This window comes from Boleophthalmus pectinirostris, unplaced genomic scaffold, assembly GCF_026225935.1.
Source record: "Boleophthalmus pectinirostris isolate CB_2022bp ecotype Guang Dong unplaced genomic scaffold, ASM2622593v1 HiC_scaffold_7, whole genome shotgun sequence".
NCBI lineage: Eukaryota > Metazoa > Chordata > Actinopteri > Gobiiformes > Gobiidae > Boleophthalmus > Boleophthalmus pectinirostris.
Genome location: NW_026571473.1, coordinates 36,408,787 through 36,427,444, shown reverse-complemented (window position 1 = coordinate 36,427,444; position 18,658 = coordinate 36,408,787). Strand labels below are relative to the sequence as shown.

Below are 18,658 nucleotides of genomic sequence, written 5' to 3'. Positions count from 1 at the left end.
GGCTGGCCTGGGAACACCTTGGGGTCCCCGCAGAGGAGCTGGAGGAAGTGTCTGGGGTGAGGGAAGTCTGGGAGTCCCTGCTTAGACTGATGCCCCCGTGACCCGGCCCCGGATAAAACGGACAAAATAATACACTTTAAATAAATGAAGCCAGGGTTACAGAGCACATCAGGTCTAAACCGGGGCTAAACCAGGACAAAACCAGGTCTAAACTAGATCTAAACCAGGTCTAAACTAGATCTAAACCAGGTCTAAACCAGGACAAAACCAGGTCTAAACTAGGTCTAAACTTGATCTAAAACCAGGACTAAACCAGGTCTAAACCAGGAAAACCAGGTCTAAACCAGGTCTAAACTAGATCTAAACCAGGTCTAAAACTCTAGATCTAAACCAGGTCTAAACTTGATCTAAACCAGGTCTAAACCAGGTCTAAACCAGGTCTAAACCAGGTCTAAAATCTAAACCAGGTCTAAACCAGGTCTAAAACCAGATCTAAACCAGGTCTAAACCAGGACTAAACCAGGTCTAAACCAGGTCTAAACTTGATCTAAACCAGATCTAAACCAGGTCTAAACCAGATCTAAAACCAGGTCTAAACCGGGACTAAACCAGGACAAAACCAGGTCTAAACTAGATCTAAACCAGGTCTAAACTTGATCTAAACCAGGTCTAAAACCAGGTCTAAACCAGGACTAAACCAGGTCTAAACTTGATCTAAACCAGGTCTTAAACCAGGTCTAAACTTGATCTAAACCAGGTCTAAACCAGGTCTAAAACCAGGATCTAAAAACCAGGTCTCTAAACCAGGACAAAACTAGATCTAAACCAAGTCTAAACTAGATCTAAACCAGGACAAAACCAGGTCTAAACTAGATCTAAACCAGGTCTAAACTTGATCTAAACCAGGTCTAAACCAGGTCTAAACCAGGAAAACCAGGAAACTAGGTCTAAACCAGGACTAAACCAGGTCTAAACTTGATCTAAACCAGGTCTAAACTTGATCTAAAACCAGATCTAAAACCTCTAAACCAGTAAACCAGGTCTAAAACCAGGTCTAAAACCAGGACTAAACCAGGTAAACCAAAACCAGGTCTAAACCAGATCTAAACCAGATCTAAACCAGGTCTAAACCAGGATAACCAGGAAAAACCAGGTCTAAATCTAAAAACTTCTAAACCAGGTCTAAAACCAGGTCTAAACCAGGACTAAACCAGGACTAAACCAGGTCTAAACCAGGTCTAAACCAGGACTAAACCAGGTCTAAACCAGGTCTAAACTAGATTTAAACTAGATCTAAACCAGGTCTAAACCAGATCTAAACCAGGACTAAAACAGGACTAAATCATGCTGTGTGGATGTGTCTCTTCTATCAATAATATTTTTAATTTGGTTCAGTAAAATCTGGTCTTTTCATTTTCTTTTATCAGACAAAACATCTTATGTGAAGATTTCCTCGTCTTTGCTTCTCTACAACAAATCAAGTAATCCAAAGTATTCAGATTACATTACTCACTTTAAATAACTTAATGAATTCTGTTACAAACTACATTTTGGTGTATGTAATCTGTAATCTGTAGGGGATTACATTTTAAAAGTCACCTTCCCAGCACTGGTTGTGGTACATTTTTATACATGTAAGAGCACAGGTTACGTATAGTTCCTTTAATCACTTTGGTAACGTTACAAAACCGTTAGATAATTTACAACGCTCCTCCTTCTGTACACATCAACCTCTCGTGTCTATTTAAACCTTTACAAACAACTCTACACTTTTATAACGCACACGGAGGCACGTTTACGTCGAATTCAAGTCCATTTTCTCGTTCACAAACTCCTCCTGACTGGTGCCTCGGGACTGTCTGGTGCGTACGTAGCAAAGGCATCCGCAGACCTGTAGCGGCTTGTTCAAAAACGTCACAGATCGTCTTTTTTTCCTCTGGAGATTGAAGTAAAACGAGGAGAGTCGAGGTTTGAACCGACTCTTACTTCAGCGTAGAGGCCCGAGGATGGAAACATGCCCAAAATGTTGTTCTCAAAAATCAGGTTTTACGACATTAAGGATCTGATCAGTGGAGCCAAGAGGCCGAAACGGTGAGAATATTACACAACGGAACAAATAATATCAACATTTTGGTTTATTCTATGTCTTCAAATCTAGTTTCTTTGTTTACTTGAGAACTTTTGACTAATAAGTTACGTGTAAGTGAAAAAAATGCACTTTTAATAGTATTCTTCTAACACTGTACTTTTCTTAAATAATATTTGAAGTAACATTACTCAAACTTATAAACAAAGGTGGTCAGAGTAGCAAAAAATTGTACTCAAGTAAGAGTTACTTTACTTCAAAATGCTTAAAAATAGTAAAACAAATGATTTATATTAACTTAATTAATTTCTTATTGTCAACATAAAGTTTTTCTCAGGAACCACAACTTTTACTTAAGTGAGAGTACTTTTACTTCAATAAAAACATTACTCAAGTAGAAGTAAAAGTATGCTGTTAGAAAAGTAGTTGAGTAAATCTAATTGCACGCCACCCACATCTGTACTTTGTTTACTTGAGTACTCTTTACTAATAAGTTACGTGTAAGTGAACAAACTGTACTTCTAGTAAAAAGTACTTAGCAAGTAATAACTGTAGTAATAACTTCTGTACTTAGTTTATTTAAGTACTGTTTACTAGTAAGTTACGTGTAAGTGAACAAATTGTACTTCTATTATTATAGTATTTTTCTAACACTTTACTTTTTCTGCATAATATTTGAAGAAACATTACTCATATTTCTAAGCGAAGGTGGTCAGAGTAGCCAAAAATTTTACTCAAGTACAAGTTATTTTACTTCAAAATAGTAAAAAAGAAACTGCTAGTGTCAACGTAAAGTTTTCCTCAGGAACCACAACTTTTACTCAAGTGAGAGTACTTTTACTTCAATAAAAACATTACTCAAGTAGAAGTAAAAGTATGCTGTTAGAAAAGTAGTTGAGTAAATCTAATTGCGCGCCACCCACTTTTGTACTTCATTTACTTGAGTACTGTTTACTAATAAGTTACAAGTAAGGTATTGAAGAAAAGTACTTGTAAAAGTATTTTTCTAATACTGTACTTTTTATGTGTAATATTTTAAGTAACACTACTCAATAAATTATAAGCGAATGTCATCAGAGTAGCCAAAAATTGTACTCAAGTAAGAGTTACTTTACTTCAAAATAGCCTGCTTAAGAAATAACTTAAAAAGTAGTTTAAAAAAAAAAAAACTTACTTCAATACAAACATTACTCAAGTAGAAGTAAAAGTTTGCTGTTAGAAAAGTAGTTGCATAAATCTAATTGAGCACTACCCACTTCTGTACTTCGTTTACTTGAGTACAAATTGAACTTCGTATAGTACTTACACTACTCATACTTAAGCGGTTAGAGTAGCCAAAAAAATGTACTCAAGTAAGAGTTACTTTACTTTAAATGAAACAAATTACTTAAAGTAAAAGTATGCTGTTAGAAAAGTACTCTGAAAAGTAGTTAAGTCAAGTAAATCTAACTGAGTAAATCTAACTGAGTACTACCCACTTCTGTACTTAGTTTACTTGAGTATTGTTTACAAATAAGTTACAAGTAAGTTATTGAAGAAAAGTACTTTTAAGAGTATTTTTCTAACACTGTACTTTGTTTTACTTTGTTTTCTAATTGGATCATTTTATTTTACCCATCAGTGTTGATAAGTGAAGGTGAATTGTACTTATGTACGAGTATCTTTACTTAAAAATAATCTACTTAACAAATTATTTAAATAAGAGTTTAAAAACTATTAAGTAAAAGTAACTTTAGAGTAACTGTCAGGACGTAACATCTGATTTATATCATTTCATATTGTCAACATCAAGTTTTTCACAAGAACCACAACTTTTACTCAAGTGAGAGTACTTTTACTTCAATAAAAACATTACTCAAGTAGAAGTAAACATATACTGTTAGAAAAGTACTCTAAGATTGAGTAAATCTAATTAAGCACTACCCACTTCTGTAATTCTGTAAGTATTTAGGGAAACAGCTACTAAAGTAAGAGTAACTATCAGCTTGTTTTGTTTACATAAAGTTTTTCTCAGGGACCACAACTTTTACTCAAGTGAGAGTACTTTTACTTCTATAAAAATAGTAAGAGTACTGTTACTTCAATAAAAAATATTACTCAATCAAGTTACAAGTAAGTTATTGAAGAAAAGTACTTTTAAGAATATTTTTCTGACATTGAACTTTGTTTTCTACTTGGGTAATTTTATTTGAAGCAACCAGTGTTTATAAGCGAAGGTTGAATTGTACTTAAGTAAGAGTAACTTTACTTAAAAATAATCTGCTTAAGAAAAACAAAAAGTATTAAGTATTTGTAGTAAGAGTAACTTGAGTGAGTTCTATTATTTAATTTTGTCACATGAAGCTTTTGTCACTTTAGATTTACTCAGAGGGGAAAGAAAAACCACAACTTTTACTCAAGTAAGAGTACTGTTACTTCAATAAAAATATTACTCAAGTAGAAGTAAAAGTTTGCTGCTAGAAAACCACTCGAAAAAGTACAAATTCTTTAAAAAGTTACTCAAGTAAACGTAACTTCTGTACTGTTTAATTTAAGTTAATAAGTAAGAAGAAAAGTACTTCTAAGAGTATTTTTCTAACACTACTACTACTACTACTACTACTACTACAAGTGACAAAAGCTTTGAGTTATTTAATGTAATAGTTTCATAAATCTCTAAAAGTTTACTCGAGTATGTGAGTAGTACAGACTTTGTTTACCTGAGCTGTTGCTGAGTCAGTACTTTTACTAGTACTACAGTTTATGCAAATATTACTTTTCTCATCCGTGTTCCGCTTGGCAAATTAAATGTTCAAATGTTTATATAATCAGAGTTCGTTATGCAAGATGATAAACTCTCAATCAAGTTCAATCAGGTTCAGGCCTTTGTGGTTTGGACGGAGATGTTCTTAAAGCTGGAGGTGTTTGTTTTGGATTTAAAAAAAACTCAGCAGTACACGTGGAAAAGTGACATCATGTGTACAGAACGTTTTATGGTTGAACGTTTGGTAACAATAATAACTGCACCTTATTTAGCTTTAATTAAACATGAACAAAGACTAACAAAGACAAAGATGTTTTCTATCCATGTTTGTTGGATTCCTTTGTTGTGTAGAGTTGATTCTCGCTGCTGCTAAAGTTAAAATTTAGAGCAAAATGGGTCATGACACACCGGGCTTAGATAATGGCTAGTACAGTACCTTCACGAAAGAAAAAAATAAAATAAATAAATAAATAAATTGCACTGCACAAACAGACAGCTGATGTTCAAAAGCTTTTTTAAAAATAAATAAATAAATAACGTTTTGGCAAAAAAAGCCGTCATATATTTTTCTTGCCTTGGACAAGGGATGGGCATGATTAGTCGGTTAATCGATAATTGATCATTAAGAATTTCATCGATTACGTTCATTTTAATTGACAAACTGAATGTAGGTTGCTGTGTGTGTCGTGACCAAACAGGTGTGTACATGTGTCTCTGCATCAGAAGGAGCGAGACACAAACAGTGGGTCAGTCTGTAACGAACCGAAGCACAAATGTGGATTTAACGATGATTTGTACAAGAAATTCCACACTTTCCGTTGCGTTGGGACAAGTGTGAGTCCATGTGCACAGTGTATAAAGCAGCACATATGTTTCTGTGTCCAGTGGGAAAAAGTTTTACCAGGTGAGAGTCGCTCAATGTGGATGACGAGGCCCCGCCTCCCTCCCCCCGTACGCTGTCCTGGTTTTGACAAACGCAAATCTGGTCACACTAACCTGTATTCACCTGAGTCATGTCTTTTAATCCAACAGAAGTTGAACCACATCAGCGACACAAGAGCTGGAGTTTTATCTTCGCTGAGTTTATGCAAATTAGCGATGTGGTTTTAAGTTTTGTTTCTGTGAGATTTGAACAAAACTGAATTAAACACATTATAATGTCAAACGGGCTGATGTGGCTCTAGAATCGTTACGGTTTATATGTCGTAAAGTTGAATTTATTTATGCAGATTAGTAGTGCAGATAGTAATAATAATGATGATCATTTTAATATAAAAACGTTAATGATTAATCGATAATTGATCGTTAATTCTTCCGACGATCGATTAAGAAAATTTCATCGAATGCCCGTCCCTACCTTGGACCACAGCATATGTCAGATATTTTTGGCTCTTTGGGTGTGCTGTGTATTTTTTCACTTTTCTTTTACTATTCCTTACATTTGCACCTGTGTGAGGACTTGCTAGAAAAGTCATAAATGTCGTTAATACGATTAAAGGTTGTATAGAGGATTTTTTTAAGGGAAGAGAAATACAGCGACAGTTCTTTTACAAATGTTGTGCATGCGAGTTTTTAGACCCTTCGTCCGCTTCACTCGCGCAATCGCTGGAAGGAATCTCCAAGAATCACCTCAGTTTGTCTTCGCTCCTTTTCCCCTTCTCTTCTTCTTTCAGCGACCTCAAGAACCGACTTTCTTTTGCGGCGAACTGGTCGTGGATTCTCGTCCGCCATCGCAACAAACTTTGTGAGGAAGTGACAGTTTGAAAAAGCCTCTAAGAACCGCTGCATAAACCACGTGATCCCTGCATCCCGACGAGTCAATTACACTAGAAACGTAGGGAGTTTGATTGATGACCTGACAGCCAATAGGTAAAGAGGCAGCCTCGTTTTCTATTGGCTGATGTTTATCTGGCCTCAACACGTCCACAGTTGATAAATTTTCATTCTTTTTTTTTTTTTGGTCATCGTAATTACAAGGCTGCTGCGTCTCTGTAATGGTATTTTAAACTTTCATTGACAATTTGAAACAAAAAAAAAATCCTCCATACAACCTTTAAGAGAGATTCAGGAGCAGGTCGACGCCTCAGCCGCCCTCTCCTCTCACCAGCGAACCACAACTCACCTCCACCTCGCCTCGAATTTCCTTCATTTCTAATTCATTTTAGAAGCCAATACGTAGCAGCCTTTTCCATCATCCCAGTTGGTCTCGGCGAACTCGACCCCGCCCTCGCCATCGTCTATTTTGTCTTTCAATCGTAAGACCCGTTCAAGGGGGGTCCTGTTCCGGCTGGGATAATTGTAGATTGAGACGAAGCCCCCACCCAGAGTCTCAGCCCAGTCATCTCTGTCCCGCTCCGTACATTATCAATAAACTTCTTCGCACTATAACTTCTTAGGTTCTTTTTAAAGACAATGCAGTAAAGTGTGTTTACCTTGTTGACATGTTTCGGCTGCTGCTGCGAGTCATCTTCAGAACTGTCCTCGGTGTTGGTGGTGACGTGTCGTGTATCAGCTGTTGTTACTTCCTGTAGGTCAGACCTGATGGACCTGCAGGTCGCTCAGACTGACCACGCCTCCCGTCGCCCGGTGTCTCTGGAGGAGGGTGTCCCAGGTGTGTGAAAGGAGGAACGCTCCGTCATCACGGTTAACGCTGTCCGTGCCTCGTTTCCTGATTTCACCGTCCTCCTTGATCCAGCGTTTGAACTTGTTGTTTTCCGATCCAATGATCCCGAGCCCCGTCCCGATCCATAATGTGGTTGTTCCTTTTACAGTGGGTCTGATATGGCGGATTTTAGGTTTTCCTGTTCCTGCTTCTTCGAACTATGTCGTTGTTGGTGTGGTCCTCGCTCGTGAATTATGACTTATAAACTCATAATTATGACTTTCTGTGAGGCTTTAATATTTTTATTTACTGGCGGAAATGGGCTTCCATCGATCATGGTATATGTACTTCAGTTTTTATTTTATTTTTTATTTTCTATTGCTGCACCAAAACTATTAATTTAAGCAAAAAATAAAATAAAAAAATTATGATAGATTGTGACAGTCCACAATATTATTTTTATGTTTTTTATTATTATTTTATTATTACATTGTCATGATATTTCTGTGATTGTTACATCCCTACATGTAGAACACCCCCAGCCTGATGTCACTGCAGTGAATCAACGTGGGACTGGAGTTTTTTCATCGTAATTTTCTCTTAAAATAATCTCTTATGTCTTTGATAGTTTTAGAATCACAAATATGCCATTATATGTCCATTTTAACCCTTTAATCAGTTCATTTTCTGGCTTTTTTTTTTTGCACAAAACCAGAAGACGTTTGGAAACATGCGGATGACGACTTTTTTTTGTGTTGGCGACAGTAACTCTGACAAAATCTGGTCAAACTGAGAAAATTTCCTTGGTTTCTTCATCTAGATTTCAGTGTATTCTCTCTTTTTTTTAAATAAATTGCCTTTTAATTTGTGTTCACGGCAACAAACAGAGTCCATATCTTTCTGTAGTCATTTGTAGAACACGTCGTCTAAAACTTCACAAAGCCCTTTTTTAATTTCTTTCTGTGTAAAAGTGTACGGCCGTGTCCTCGCCTTTCCTTCCTCTTCCTGGTGAGCCGACTTCCTCTTTTCTTTTCTCCTCTTCCTCTTCAGTAAAGTTGTGTTTGTTCCGTGGCAGGTTGGACTTCATCCTGAGCAGAAGAGCGCACAAAGATGAGGCGGTGCGGTGCGTTATGGTGCGCAAAATGAACCATGAAACGCGCTGGAAAAGTCACAGGTCAGTGCTCGCGTGTGATCCTCGCGATAATCCTGATAATAATCGTGCAGATGTCGATAACGGCGGCGGGGTTTTTTGGTGTGAGGCAACTCTGGACAAGACAAAACGGTAGTGTGTAAAATCACTTTTTTATCTGTTTAATTGTAAAACTTTTTATGTCTGGTTTAGTTTTTCTTTGTCTGTTTGTCAAGTCTTTAAATCTAGAGTGAGCAGAATTTCAAAATAAAAAAAAATGGGGCATTGCGAGGTTTTTTTTGGTGGTTGTTAATAATAAAATAGTGAAACGAGTGCGTAATTAAGGAAATTTCTTATACATTTGAGTCGGTATAGTCACATTTTGTCGTCGTTTTCAAGCGGCTTTTCCGTATTTTACCTAAACAAATGTCAATATATGCCTCTCTTTACTGATCAAATTGGTCAAAAATCGGGACATTTTTTGTTTAAAACTGGGACAAATCGCTGGTTTTGGCTCTAAACTTGGACTGTCCCGGGTAAATAGAGACATCTGGTCACCTTATGTTAAATCTGTTGCTTGTCAGACAATTTAAGTCTTACGCAATGTGCCAAATTATTGCTTGGTTTTGATTTCGTTTGGTTTTGATTCCGGTTTGACGTATAATATAACAAATAATACAAAATAAGAAATATAAAATAGCAACTTAAATGTCAAACCGGAGCTACTGGCACTGGTGAAAACAACCTGCACAGGCTCATGATGTCTGCACTACTGTCCTGTAGTGACCTGAGACATGAGGGACCAGGACTAAACCAGGTCTCAACCAGGTCTAAACCAGGTCTAAACCAGGACTGAGTGTCGGCACGGGCCCGGAGGTGTGCCCGCGTAGGCTGTCGGTGACCGCAGGCGAAAGGATCGGTGTCAGTCGTCGCCTGATCGCTCTGTGCGGACACCCTGCTCCACGGGCTTTGGGTTCTCTCTCTGTCTCTCTCTCGCTCTCAAGTCCAAGAGTAGTCCTGGTTTAGTCCTGGTTCCTGGTTTAGTCCTGGTTTAGCCTGGTTTAATCCTGGTTTAGTCCTGGTTTAGTAGACCTGGTTTTGGTTCTGGTTTAAGTCCTGGTTTAGACCTGGTTTTAGTCCTGGTTTAGTCCTGGTTTAGTCTGGTTTAGTCCTGTTTAGTCCTGGTTTAGTGTTCAGTCCTGGTTTAGACCTGGTTTAGTCCTGTTTAGTCCTGGTTTAGTCCTGGTTTAGTCCTGGTTTAGTTTAGTGGTTTAGTCTTGTTTAGTCCTGGTTTAGTCCCTGGTTCAGTCCTGGTTTAGACCTGGTTTAGCCCTGGTTTAGTCCTGGTTTAGTCTTGGTTTAGTCCTGGTTCAGACCTGGTTTAGATCTGGTTTAGTCCTGGTTTAGTCTTTAGTCCTGGTTCAGTCCTGGTTTTTAGTCCTGGTTTAGACCTGGTTTAGTCCTGGTTTAGACCTGGTTTAGTCCTGGTTTAGTCCTGGTTTAGTCCTTGTTCAGTCCTGGTTCAATTCTGGTTTAGACCTGGTTTAATCCTTGTTCAGTCCTGGTTTAGACCTGTTTTAGTCCTGGTTTAGACCTTGTTCAGCCCTGGTTTAGTCCTGGTTTAGCCCTGGTTTAGTCTTGGTTCAGTCCTTGTTTAGTCCTGGTTCAGTCCAGGTTTAGTCCTGGTTTAGTCTTGGTTCAGTCCTTGTTTAGTCCTGGTTCAGTCCTTGTTTAGACTTGGTTCAGTCCTGGTTTAGTCCTTGTTTTGTCCTGGTTCAGTCCTGGTTTAGACCTGGTTTAGTCCTGGTTCAGTCCTTGTTTAGACTTGGTTCAGTCCTGGTTCAGTCCTGGTTTAGTCCTGGTTTAGTCCTTGGTTTAGTCCTTGTTTTGTCCTGGTTCAGTCCTGGTTTAGACCTGGTTTAGTCCTGGTTCAGTCCTTGTTTAGACTTGGTTCAGTCCTGGTTCAGTCCTGGTTTAGTCCTGGTTTAGTCTTGGTTTAGTCCTTGTTTTGTCCTGGTTCAGTCCTGGTTTAGACCTGGTTTAGTCCTTGTTCAGTCCTGGTTCAGACCTGGTTTAGTCCTTGTTTTGTCCTGATCTTCTGCTCTCAGGGAAATTCTCACACTTTAAAAATGAAAATCAAACCAGACTCAGGAGGAACCAGGTCTGCGGTCACTGAACCTCAGAGTACACACAGTACACACAGTACACACAGTACACACAGTACACACAGTACACACAGTACTGGTTGTAACGTGTGTACTGTGTGTACTTTAGTGAACGTGTGAACAGCGTAAATGCCGTTTCCAGGGACGACACATAGAAACGTTTTGTTCGAATTGCAACTCATTCTATGCCACTAACATCGTCTGCTCATTTATTTACTAAACTTAACATTCTTAATATTTATGGGATTAATATTTATCAAATTTTTATTTTTATGTATAAAATTCTTTACAATTCAACAACGATCCCCGAACATTTCACATTTTATTTTAAAACTAATGCAGAGATTCATAGATACAAAACTCGTCAAATTCATAATTTTCGTGTTCCAAAATTTGTCACATCAAGAGCTCAGTTTTGCTTCGATACAGAGTTTGTAAATTCTGGAGCAGGTTTCACGTCTGGTTAGTGACGACAGATCAGAGGCGTTGCTTAAAAAGAGTTTGAGGAAATGTTTGATATTTTATGCTAATGTTTGATAATCTTTCAATTGTGGATTTTTTATTGTGTTTTAATCCATGTTTGAATCAAAAGAATTTAATGCACAGGTGTCAAACATGCGGCCCGGGGGCTAGATCCGGCCCTCCAAGACCTTTAATCTGGCCCTCGGCTGATTTTCTACTAAAATATTTTAATTATATTTTCTATTAAAATATTGTTAATTTTCTGTGGTGTTTATCACAGCAGCGTCTCCAGCGTCTCTGTACGTGGCCCCTCCCACCAGAGCAGCACAAATGAAGACTTGTCTCTTTCCAAACGCTCTTAAAGGACGATCGTTTTGACTGTTGACCGTGACACCCTCATCAGAAAAATGACAAAAATAAGAAAAGTGGAGCCGAGCGCAGGATTTAAAAAAAAAAATTGACTTATTCCTATTTACATACAAGTTCATGTTAAAATGTTGAAACTGCATTTTTCTTAAAGTTTCAGGTTGTTCATAATATTACAATATTTTGTAAAGGAAAGAGTTCAAAAATTTAAAAAGATTTCTGTAATAGATTTGTGTTTCTCTGCACAAATATTTGAACTTATTGTTATTTTTGGGGTTTATATGACATGAGTTTTCTGATCCGACCCCTTTGAGATCAAAGTCGGTTGGATACGGCCCCCGGACCAAAATGAGTTTGACACCCCTGGTTTAATGCATGGTGGTTAAATGTAATATTTATATATATATACATTTTTATGCACAATGATACTGTAAAAGTTTTAATGTATTCATAAGGTGGAGGCTTTAATATTTCGCCCTATTGGGTTTTTTGCCTCTTCCAGCACCTACTTTTCATCTAGTGCAGGGGTGTCCAAACTTTTTTCATCAAGGGCCACATATCTAAACACAGATGAAGCAGAGGGTTGATCGAGGGCCACAGACTGATGCTCAGTACAGTGAATAATTGAAATATCTGCATGTTTAACACGTTAGAATGAACTATCAGACTTTATTCACGTTAAGATCCTTAAAACCACAAACTAAATATTAAATATGAGCTTTATCAAGGTAGATTTTCCAACAACTTGCAGTAAAAAAATATTTTATTTTAATTGATGCAAGGTAATTTGGGGCAATTCACCTGGAAGTCTGAGGGCCAAGAAAAATTTGTCTGAGGGCCGCATTTGGCCCCCGGGCCGTAGTTTGGACATGCCTGATCTAGTGTGTTTCTTTTTATTGTCATGTTATATGTGCAAAATAAAAAAAAAAAAAAAAAAACTGGGCTGATTTTGTCATATTTACTTAAACGCATTCTCCCTTTAAATAAGCAAAATTAAAAATGTACGTAAGCATTTATATAATCCAGCAGCTCTCCACCCTTTTCCAAGTACAATATCGGTCAAAAGTTTTCGAACACTCACATGTTTAAAAATAAAAAGCAGGAAACCAGTGCAATTCTAGACTTCTCAAACTTCCTCCTTCTCCAAATAGTTCTAGTCACAGCTGCTTTTAAACCCACAACAACAAGAAATATTATTATTATTACTATTTATTAAGTTAAGTTTATGTTTTAATTCATGTTATTGCTTGTACCAATATTAAAATGTTTATTTTATTGTATTTTTTTGCAGTTTGAAGCCTGACTGTACCCTCCAACCGTCTTTGGAGCAACTTCTGCAAGACAAAGGTAAGAAAACGTTTTAGAGTTTATCCTAGGGAATCCAACCCACAACCTCCTCACTGAGGGGAGGAGACAGGATAACCACTCTGCCACAGGAGCACAGGGAGAACACGCACGCTCCACTCACAGAGATCAGGAGTCTAAACCACAACAAACCCTATTTTTCGGACGATAAGTCGCTCCGGAGTATAAGTCACACCAGACAAAAAATGTGTAATGAAGAAGAAAAAACACATATGTAAGTCGCACTTTTTGGGGAAATTTATTTTATAAAATCAGAGACCAGGAACCGACATTTCATCTTGAAAGTTCTAGTAATAATAGAACAGAGAACAACAGACTGATGCATGTGTCATTCGTTCATTAGTTTTTTTCAAAATAAAACCAAAAATAAGAAAACAGAAAAAAAAACTAAAAAAAAAAACTATTTTCTTCTTTATTTGTGTCCAAAATCAAAATGAAAAAATGGATAATGCTTTGTTTTTTCAGTTTTTCGATAACGGCCGACAGGTAACGGCCGACTTAAATTGCGACATCGGACTTTTGTGCCAAATACGGACAGAAACCGGACTGAACCAGGACCAGGACTGAACCAGGACTGAACCAGGACTGAACCAGCACTGAGTGTTTGAAGAAGTGCTCGCGTAGACTGTCGGGTGATCAGGACTGAGACTGGGACCAGACCGGGACTGAGACTGGGACTAGACTGGGACCAAAATCAGGACTAGACTGGGACTGAGATCAGGACTAGACTGGGACCAGACTGGGACTGAGACCCGGACTGAGACTGGTTTAGTCCTGGTTCAGTCCTGGTTTAGACCTGGTTTTGCGGCGCAAAAGTCCGGCATCGCAGTTAAAGTCATGAAAACGGGAAACATTATTCATTTTTTTCCATTCTTCATTTAAACACAAAATCGAAAACTGAAAAAAAACGAAACATTTTCCGTTTTTTCATTTTGGTTTTGGAGACAAATAATGAAGAAAATAGTTGATTTTTCGTTTTCTTATTTTTGGTTTTATTTTGAAAAATGGATGAACAAATGACACACGGATTCAGACTGTTAACGTCACATATGAACAGTTCTTCAGATAAACTATAACATAAACAACAGAACAGAACAAGTTTAACCAAACTCTCCATCTCACTCCAAATCACTAAATCCATTCAATTCTTCATCCTCGGTGTCACTTCTGAGCAACTCCTCGACCTCCAGAGGTAAACAGAGCGACGCTTCCTCTTCTGTGTCGCTGTCGTCAGACTCAGCATCAGTTTCAGTTAGAATTATTCGGGTCTTTCTGAATCCCGACAGGATGGTTTTGATGTCACTGAAGTCCAGGCTTTGTCCATCCATCCAGTGACTTTCAGGAAAGTTTCATGGTGCATCCTCCAGGTGTCACAGGTTGACAGTGATACAGGAGGAACAGGAGCAGCAGAAACTGACACACAAGACTAGAGCCTCTCGTGGCCGTTAGTGTGAAAATATTCATACATAAGTCACCCTGGAGTATAAGGCTGCAGGGCTTAACGCTCAATTCCGATTTTTTTGTGAAATCCGATGTTTTTACGAGGTCGTTCACATTTCCAATTAAATGTGACTTGTATGTGACTCCAGTGTGAACATTAAACGGCCCGAAAGTGTCCCACATGTGACACTGGAGACACGACGACGTCAACCGCAGCGAGCGTCTCTGTGTTTACAGAAGTTGTCCAAACATGGACGCAGCATCGAGCACCTGGAGATTTTAAAGTTCCTCTCGTACCGGAGCCAGAACATGAACAACTTACTTGTTTTAAGGAGGAGATTGAGAAGGAGAAGGACGAGGTTTTTGGTCGTGGTGTTTTGTGGGACAGCGGCAGCGACGTCCGTTGAAAGGAACGTGTGGATGTGGAGACGGAGCCAAGAGTGGTGAGTGGTGATGTGCTTCGCTTCAGTGACACGGAGTTCATCAACAATTTTCGCCGACTTCAGCGCAGAATAGTGACGTTTGTGTCTTGTTGGTAACGTGTGGGTGGATGAATGCACTTTGGCCGTTCACACTGAAGTCACATGTCAAAAGATCAGATATGTATCAGTTTCAGGAGCACATATCCAAGTGTCCTGGGTCACATTTGAAAAAAATCGGATCTGTGTCGTTCAGACTGTCATTAAAAGATCAGATACAGGAACATAGAAGCCAAAAAATCGGATTTGGGTCACTTCAGGCTGCAGTCAGAACGCAGGAAACACCCAAACCATGAAAAAAGTGTGATTTACAGTCTGAAAAATACAGCAGTCACACTGAGAGGAGGAGACAGGCTAACCACTCTGCCACAGTAAAAGCCTTGTGTTTTGCAGAGTACCAGCGCTCGTTCCGCTCGTTCCTTCAGTCGGAGTACAGCGAGGAGAACCTGGACTTCTGGTTGGCCTGTGAGGACTTCAGGACCATCAGCTCAGAGGAGGAGCTGCAGAGGAGAGCTCAGCAGATCTACCAAGAGTTCCTCCTGACCACGGCCAAGAGAGAGGTACGGACTCTGTGCTCTCAGGACGGATTTACTTTTACTTTTTTAGGTGCACTGTGGATGTTTTTGGTAGGGAGTGATTTTATTGTTTGTAAATCTTGGTCAGATCTCGTGAGGTAAGCCAGGTTGGGCCTGGTTAGTATTTGGATGGGAGACCACTTGGAATTCCAGGTGCCACAGTGGGGCAGCAGTGGTAAAAACAGTAATTGTTGGTGGTTGGTTTTAGTCCTCTTTAGACCTGTTTTAATCTTATTTAGACCTGTTTTAGTCCTCTTTAGACCTGATTTAGTCCTCTTTAGACCTGATTTTCTTTAGACCTGATTCAGTCCTCTTTAGACCTGATTTAGTCCTCTTTAGACCTGATTTAGTCCTCTTTAGACCTGATTTAGTTCTCTTTAGTCCAGTTTTAGTCCTCTTTAGACCTGATTTAGTCCTCTTTAGACCTGATTTAGTCCTCTTTAGACCTGATTTAGTTCTCTTTAGTCCAGTTTTAGTCCTCTTTAGACCTGATTTAGTCTTCTTTAGACCTGATTTAGTTCTCTTTAGTCCAGTTTTAGTCTTCTTTAGACCTGATTTAGTCCTCTTTAGACCTGATTTAGTTCTCTTTAGTCCAGTTTTAGTCCTCTTTAGACCTGATTTAGTTCTCTTTAGTCCAGTTTTAGTCCTCTTTAGACCTGATTTAGTCCTCTTTAGACCTGATTTAGTTCTCTTTAGTCCAGTTTTAGTCCTCTTTAGACCTGATTTAGTTCCTCTTTAGTCCAGTTTTAGTCCTCTTTAGACCTGATTTAGTCCTCTTTAGACCTGATTTAGTCCTCTTTAGTCCTGATTTTAGTTCCTCTTTAGACCTGATTTAGTCCTCTTTAGACCTGATTTAGTTCTCTTTAGTCCAGTTTTAGTCCTCTTTAGACCTGATTTAGTTCTCTTTAGTCCAGTTTTAGTCCTCTTTAGACCGGTTTTAGTCCTATTTAGATGTGTTTTAGTCCTATGTAGATGTGTTTTATTCCTCTTTAGATCAGCTTTAATCCTCTTTAGATCCGTTTTAATCCTCTTTAGATCTGTTTTCATCCTCTTTAGATCAGCTTTAATCCTCTTTAGATCCGTTTTAATCCTCTTTAGATCTGTTTTCGTCCTCTCCTGTTTTATTCCTTACCCGGTCGCGTCTCGAACTCTTCCTTGTTTGTGTGTGATCTCCAGGTGAACGTGGACCACTGGATCAGGGAGAAGATCCTGGTTTCTCTGGACAAACCCAGCTCGTCGTGTTTCCGAGAGGCTCAGAAACACGTGTACGCTCTGATGGAGAAGGACTCCTGGCCTCGCTACACCCACAGCCAGAAGTGCCAAAGCCTGGGCCCCAAGGTCACGCACGCTCTGGTACATCTAGACTTGGCGTAGACCTGGGTTAGACCTGATTGAGTCCTGGTTTAGACCTGGATTTGACTTGGTTTGGATTGGCAGAAAGACAAGTACAGCCTGGTACATTAAGTTGGGGGGGAAAAGGAGGAGCCATAAATTTTGATGGAACTTTGTTTAGACTTGGGTTAGACCAAGATTAGACCTGGTTTAGTCCTGGTTTAGACCTGAATGAGTCCAGGTGTAGACCTTGTTTGAGTTTGCCGCACACCTGCTGTTAGGTTTAGGACAAAATTCACACAAATTGAGGTTCATCATGTCACATTAGCGCCGTTTTAGTCCAGTTTAGACTTGAGTTAGACTGGTTCTAGCTCAGTCTTATCATAGTCCTGGTTTAGATCCTTTCTACTCTTAAATCTTTCATTATTGTCCTAAAATGTGTCTGAAAACCGCTCATTGCATTAAGATGGTTTGGAAAAAGTCGAGGATTGTCATATCGCACGTGAACAAAAATGACTGAAAACTGTGTTGGTTCAGAATTTACAAAAGTGTCGATGTAAGTTTGACTGAAAGCTTTAAGTGTTACAAATGTTTACTGTTCGAAATAAAGATGAGTTTTCTTATTTGTCAATGCGTGGTGTAATGTTTGTTAAAGCTAAACTCCGCAACCTCCTGTCACGCTTGTGGTTTCCAAGTAAGAGGATGTTTCTTTAACGATGGGGTATTCTGCGAAATCAACTTTCTAGAGCTTTCTACCACATTGTTCCCTCATTAAAAACACAAAGAGGTTTAAGATGGGATCCATGTATGCTTGAGTATTTTAGCAATGTTTCCTGCGCACTATTCTAACCCTCCTTATGTTAGCTGTAAGATTTTGTCCAATGCTCAGCTCAGAAATCTACATCACCCACACGTAAAATACACCACAACCTCATAAACTGGATGTGTTGTGCAGTAGATGCATCAGATTCAGAAAACTTTATTGATCCCATAAGGCAATTCATTAGCAGCATCTCACTTCTCACACACACAAACAAACACAAAGTGTGTCAGTCCGTTACAGTCGACCAGTGGAACCCAATAATAAACTACATATTACAGTGCAAAACATTCAGAAAACTGTAATATGTAGTTTATTATTGGTTCCACTGGTCGACTTGTACTTAATTATGGCTCCTTAATTTCATAGTTCATTTTTGTTTAAATTCTTTTATTTTGCTACTACTTTTCTTAGTTTTTTTTTTTCCCCCTACACTGTAAAATAATAAATCCACATTTTTGGTTAAACTTTAAACATCTTGTTTTTTTAATTGTTCCTTCCCTTCTCCCTTAACAAAGGAAACATAACATCTTCACTGTCTGAATCAGAATGTTGCTGCATCTTGTCAGTTGACATTGAACAATCTGAACAAATATTAAAAAACAGTATAAAGAAGAGGAGCTGAGTCACACGGGAGGAGCTCGGAGTAGAGCCGCTGCTCCTCCACATCAAGTGGAGCAGCTAAGGTGACTGGGGCATCTGTTCCGGATGCCTCCTGGGCGTGTCCCTCGGGAGGTGTTCCGGGCATGTCCCACCGGGAGGAGGCGCCGGGGAAGACCCAGGACACACTGGAGGGACTATGTCTCTGGGCTGGCCTGGGAACGCCTTGGGGTCCCCCCGGAGGAGCTGGAGGAAGTGTCTGGGGTGAAGGAAGTCTGGGAGTCCCTGCTTAGACTGCTGCCCCCGTGACCCGGCCCTGGATAAGTGGAAGAAAATGGATGGATATAAAGAAATACTTGAAAAACTAAATAAAGATGATTATATTGTTATATAATTTAATGAGAAAATAAGAAATACAGTTCTTTCAAAATAAAATGCTTTGAGAAGAAGTGAGAATTTGCACAAGAAAGGCCAACATATTTTCACTAACTGGT

The 18,658-nt window shown here is 38.9% G+C and overlaps 1 protein-coding gene across 3 annotated transcripts; it reads left to right on the top strand.

Moving 5' to 3' along the window:
• The first annotated feature begins 1,999 nt into the window (after positions 1-1,999).
• On the top strand, positions 2,000-17,375 carry LOC110161344 (regulator of G-protein signaling 5-like). Of its 3 annotated transcripts, none has more exons than XM_020926075.2 (5): positions 2,000-2,091; positions 8,507-8,605; positions 12,845-12,900; positions 15,231-15,397; positions 16,589-17,375. In XM_020926075.2, exons 1-5 carry the CDS (start codon positions 2,015-2,017, stop codon positions 16,784-16,786), a joined length of 597 nt encoding a protein of 198 aa, XP_020781734.2. In that variant the 5' UTR covers positions 2,000-2,014; the 3' UTR covers positions 16,787-17,375. The 3 variants fall into 3 exon arrangements, with proteins under 3 accessions (XP_020781734.2, XP_020781733.2, XP_055020987.1); XM_020926074.2 differs by having other exon boundaries at positions 8,507-8,713; XM_055165012.1 differs by having other exon boundaries at positions 8,507-8,716.
• The last annotated feature ends 1,283 nt before the right edge of the window (positions 17,376-18,658 follow it).